At 41.4% G+C, this 5,187-nt stretch overlaps 1 protein-coding gene across 1 annotated transcript; it reads left to right on the top strand.

Annotated features, from left to right (window-relative positions):
- Positions 1–389: 389 nt before the first annotated feature.
- Positions 390–3,938, top strand: LOC121101896 (glyceraldehyde-3-phosphate dehydrogenase-like). The gene is made up of 4 exons (XM_040626565.1): positions 390–526; positions 2,444–2,495; positions 2,625–3,066; positions 3,691–3,938. Exons 1-4 carry the CDS (start codon positions 390–392, stop codon positions 3,936–3,938), a joined length of 879 nt encoding a protein of 292 aa, XP_040482499.1.
- The last annotated feature ends 1,249 nt before the right edge of the window (positions 3,939–5,187 follow it).

Here is a 5,187-nt window from a genome sequence, read left to right as displayed (position 1 = left end):
GCCTGTGCTCTATAAATGGAAAAAGGAAGCCTGTATGACAGCACATCTGTTTACAACATGGTTTACTGAATGTTTTAAGCTCATTGTTGAGAACCACTGCTCAGAAAGAAATACTCCTTTCAAAATGTTACTGCTCATTGATGATGCTCCTGGTCAACTAAGAACTCTGATGGAGATGGACAATGAGATTAATGTTATTGTTGTGCCTGTTAGCACAACATCCATTCTGCAACCCATGGATCAAGACTTTCTTATGATTTAAAAAATACATTTCATAAGGCTATAGCTGCCGTAGAACTCTGATGGATCTGGGCAAGTAAATTGAAAACTCTCTGGAAAGAATTCACCATTCTAGATGTCAATAAGAACATTTGTGATTCGGGGGAAAGATGAAGATATCAACAGAAAGAGTCATGGATGACTGTGAGGGGCTTAAGACTTCAGTGGAGGACACAACTGCACATGTGACAGGATCAGCAAGAGAACTAGAATTGAATGTGAAGCCTGAAGATGTGACTGAATCGACGCAATCTCAGGATCAAACTTGAAGGATGAGGAATTGATTCTTATGAATGAGCAAAGAAAGTGGTTTCTTGAGATGGAAACTACTCCTGGTGGAAATGCTATGAAATTGTTGAAATGACAACAAAGGACTTAGAACATTCTGTGAACTTAGTTGATAAAGCAGTGGCAGGGTTTGAGAGGATTGACTCCAAATATGAAAAAAGTTCTATTGTGGTAAAATGCTACCAAATACCTTCACATGCCACAGAGAAATCACTCAGGAAAGGAAGAGTCCATCAATGTGGACTTCACTGTCGGCTTATTTTAAGAAATTGCCACAGCAAGATCCTCCACCAGAAAAAGATTAGGATAGACTGAAAGCTCAAGTGATGGTTCGCACTTTTTACCAATGACGTATTTTAATTAAGGGATGTACATTTTTTTTAGACATAATGGTATTGCACACTTAATAAACTATAGTACAGTGTAAACATCTCTGAGGTGTGCCTGTAGGCAATCAACACCGGGGTTCAGTAGAACAAGAAAAGATCAGAGTGGTCAGTGTAAATTTCTTAATTATGAAATGGTTGGAACCTTACCTAATGATGCACTATTTAAAAATTAATCATTGAACATACTATGTAAGTACTCTTTTTATGATACAAAGTATATAAAAATAGGTATCAATCACAATAGGGAGATAAAATGTGTAAACAAACACCCATAAGCCATACAATGTCATTAAAAGAAACAATAAGGGGCACCTGGGTGGCTCGGTCAGTTAAGCATCTGCTTTCAGCTCAGGTTATGATCCCCGGGTCCTGGGATTGAACCCCAAGTGGGGTTCCTTGCTCAGAAGGGAGCCTGCTTCTCCTTCTCCCTCTGCCTGCCACTCCCCCTGCTCATGCTCTCTCTCTCTCTCAAATAAATAAAATATTTTCTAAAAAGTATCAATAAATGATACAAACTAAGGATTAAGGAAGTCCAATGAGAGAGAATAATCATTCTCAGTTTATGATAGAGTAGAGACAAAATTTTTTGAGCTGGATCTTTACTTCCTTACCTTCTCTCATTCAGTCCCCATTCTATTGCGTTCTGGTCCTGCCTCCATCAAACTAACATTCCGGCAAACATCTTATAATAGTACTAACTGCCAAATCAAACTGATAATTCTTCGTTCAGTCTGCTATTGCATTCCACAGCATTTGACTCTATTGACTTAGCCCTTCATCATAGGCTTGCGTCTTTCAATGTAAATGATAAATACCTTAGTTTGCTCCAACTTCTCTGATAATAATCTTTCTTTGTTCCTTTTCCTGCCTTCTCTCCCTCTGCTTATCCCTTAATTGTAGAAATTTTCAGGGAGCTCATGCTCATAATCTCCTCCCCTCACTGTTTTGAATCACCTGCTGAACACTCTCAGATCTACCTGTCTCTTCCTCATCTCCATCACATTCAGACCTCTTTGCTTCTTATGGTGTTGCCTCAGCTTATAATTGTTGCTTCTCTTCTTCCCATTTGAAGTCTATTCACCTTTGGAGGCTCAGATCAAATTCTATCTTCTCTGTGAAGTCAGATCTGTTTCGTCCTAGTTGTTTTCATCTCCACATTCCCTCACAAATTCATTTGCACTTTCCACCATTGCACTGTTCTTTCAGATTAGGTATAATGGCTGTCTCACTAAAAATGGTTCTTACGTAATTGTGTTATTGTCAAACCCCAGGCTATTTTTAAGGGATTCTGACATTGTATGTAAAATATGCATTCATTATGCTTAATTCTAACCACATTCTCAAATGAGATAAACATTCCTAAGCCTAACAGAAACATGGGAGACACTGAGTTTTGTATGTTAATTTGACTCCTGGACTTTGCCTCAAGTGGTTTCCATAGATTTTTAAAAGAATTTATTGGCTCTTTTCTCCTCCCCATTTGACAGACAGCTGCATCTTCTGGTGCAATGCCCCTGCATCCCGAAACATGATGTGAAGGTGAGAGTAAATGTATTTGGCCATATTGTGCTTCTGGTCACCAGGGTTGCTTTTAACTCTGGCAAAGTGGATATTGTCACCATCAATTACCCTTTCACTGACCTCAACTGCATGGTCTACATGTTCTAGTATGTAGAACCCCATGGCAAATTCAACAGCACAGTGGAGGCTAAGAACGGGAAACTTGTCATCAATGGAAAGCCCATCTCTATCTTCCAGGAGCGAGATCCTGCCAACATCAAATGGGGTGATGCTGGTTTTGAGCATGCTGTGGAGTCCACTGGAGTGTTCGCCACCATGGAGAGGGCTAGGGTTCATTTAAAGGGTGGGGCCAAGACGGTCATCATCTCTGCCTCTTCTGCTGATGTCCCCATGTTTGTAATGGGCATAAACCATGAGAAGTATGACAACTCCCTGAAGATTATCAGCAATGTCTCCTGTACCACCAACTGCTTGGCCCCTCTGGCCAAGGTCATCCATGACAACTTTGGCATCCTGGAGGGACTCAGGATCACAGCCCATGCCATTGCTGCCACCAGAAGACCCTGGATGGCCCCTCTGGGAAGCTGTGGTGTGATGGGCAAAGGGCTTTCCAGAACATCATCCCTGCTTCTACTGGCCCTGCCAAAGCTATAGACAAGGTCATCCCTGAGCTGAATGGGAAGGAAGCTCACTGGCATGGCCTTCCATGTCCCCACTCCCAAAGTGTCAGTTGTGGATCTAACCTGCCACCTGTGATGTGGGAGAGCGAGGTTCTTGTCTCACGGAGTCGAAGAATGAATCTCACAGACAAAGAGTGAGTAAAGTGATAGTTTATTAAGTGAGGATACAGAAAAAGCTCTCAGGAATGAGAGGGGTCCTGACAGGGGGTTCCCACTGAGGGCTTTTAGTGATGGTCTTTTGTAGAAAGCTAACCAAGGAACTTAAATCCTTTTAACATCTCTACTGATATCACCAAGGACTAGTGATAACACCTTCAATGGCTTACTTCCTTTTTAGGGTCTGGTAATTTTCTTGGTCACGAGTAGCTGTTACAACAAGACCCCACCTCTGACACTTAGCACAGGGTGGTCTGGTTTGTTCCCTTATCTCTGGTTTCCTTTCATCTCCCACATTTTTTAATTTTGTGAGCCTGATCCCATGGCCCCCTACTTATCTCTCCCTACATAGCCCCACCTGTCCCTTACTCACCTAGAGAAAGCTGTCAAATATGATGACATCAAGAAGGTGGCGAAGCAGGCATCAAAAGGCTCCCTCAAGGAAATGCTGGGCTGCACTGAAAATCAGGTTGTCTACGAGTTTAACAGTGACACCCACTCTTCCACCTTTGATACTGGGGCTTGCATTGCTCTCAATGACCACTTTGTCAAGCTCAGTACCTGGTATGACAATGAATTTGGCTACATCGACTGGGTGGTGGACCTTATGGTCCAGATGGATTAAAAGGAATAAAAGCGCCTTGGACCATGAGCCCCAGAGAGAGCAAGAAGAGAGAGGCCCTTAGCTGCTGAGGAGCCCTTGCCCCAACTCATCCCCCAATATGCTGAGAATCTCTTCACCTCTACACAATTCCTATCCCAGACCCCCTGAAGAAGAGGAGGGGATTGGGGAACCCTATCTTGTCATGTGCCATCAATAAAGTATACTATACTAACCCAAAATGAAAAATAAATAAGCACATATTTTTCAGCCATAATTTAGAGGGAGAAATGCTGTGTGACAACTCTGAACTGATGCTGTCCTCTACCTGGATTGAAAGAAAACAATTAACACATAAATTGTAAAACACTTGGAATAGTTCTCCTATTCAAAAACTATCAATGACCAAAGTGACTAAAATAAAATTATATTAGGCCTTGTTAAAGGATATCTGTGAAGAGGAGTCAATAAGACAGGAGTACACAGCAAAAGCCCACAACCAGTGACATTGAAGAATACAACTTGCCTTGTGTAAAACTTCAAAAACTAAGGATTTTCCAAATCCAGTTATCTCTGGGCTTCCCATATTAAATGATGTCTTCTTGAAGGGAGGTTTTTAATTTTCTTCATCCTTCCTTTTTGTCCAAACATTGTAGGTCTTTAAAATATTTATGTGAGTGACCTTTAGTCACCAATGGAGTTAGAAGTTCAGAACATCTCATGCAGGGGAGAACTGATATTTACAATGCTGCAGAAAGAAGACACAATTTATTATTAGAAAACAGACAGTAATCTAGATTACCCGCATTGTGTGTTCGCTTGAAAACTAGAAAGATATGATGCTGTGGGATCACAGAAAGCCTTGAGTGCAAGACTAAAAAGTTCGAACTTAAATCAGAGTGCAGTTGAAAAATAAAGATTTTTATTTAGGAGAGATTGTTAGGAAATTAGTGATGTAGTTTTGGGAATATATAAGTGAGGTTTGGTGGCATCCAGAGCTGATGGCCAAGAAAGAATTCTTGAGACATTTTCAGTGCAAAATCGTGGATTTATTAAAGCACAGGGACAGGACCCATGGGCAGAAAGAGATGCTGCTCCCTGCAGCCTTCTGCTGGCCAGGGATTGTGAGGGGCAACTGATTACCTACTTTGGAGTTGGGGGAAGTAAAGGGAAGTTTCAAAGGGATCTTCATATGCTAAAGAAGACTCAGGATACCAGAGGCCTTGCTATTTTCAAACCAAGGTTGTTTTTCCCTCTAGCAAGGCATTAACAT

Source organism: Ursus maritimus, unplaced genomic scaffold (assembly GCF_017311325.1).
Source record: "Ursus maritimus isolate PB19 unplaced genomic scaffold, ASM1731132v1 scaffold_11, whole genome shotgun sequence".
Taxonomy (NCBI): domain Eukaryota; kingdom Metazoa; phylum Chordata; class Mammalia; order Carnivora; family Ursidae; genus Ursus; species Ursus maritimus.
This window is presented reverse-complemented; position numbering and strand designations above follow the sequence as displayed.

Coding starts and splice junctions, on each gene's coding strand:
- LOC121101896 (XM_040626565.1), top strand. CDS start 390: ATGAAGATATCAACAGAAAGAGTCATGGATGACTGTGAGGGGCTTAAG. Junction 2,496..2,624: donor TCCCGAAACATGATGTGAAG/GTGAGAGTAAAT, acceptor TACATGTTCTAG/TATGTAGAACCCCATGGCAA. Junction 3,067..3,690: donor GGCCCCTCTGGGAAGCTGTG/GTGTGATGGGCA, acceptor TTACTCACCTAG/AGAAAGCTGTCAAATATGAT.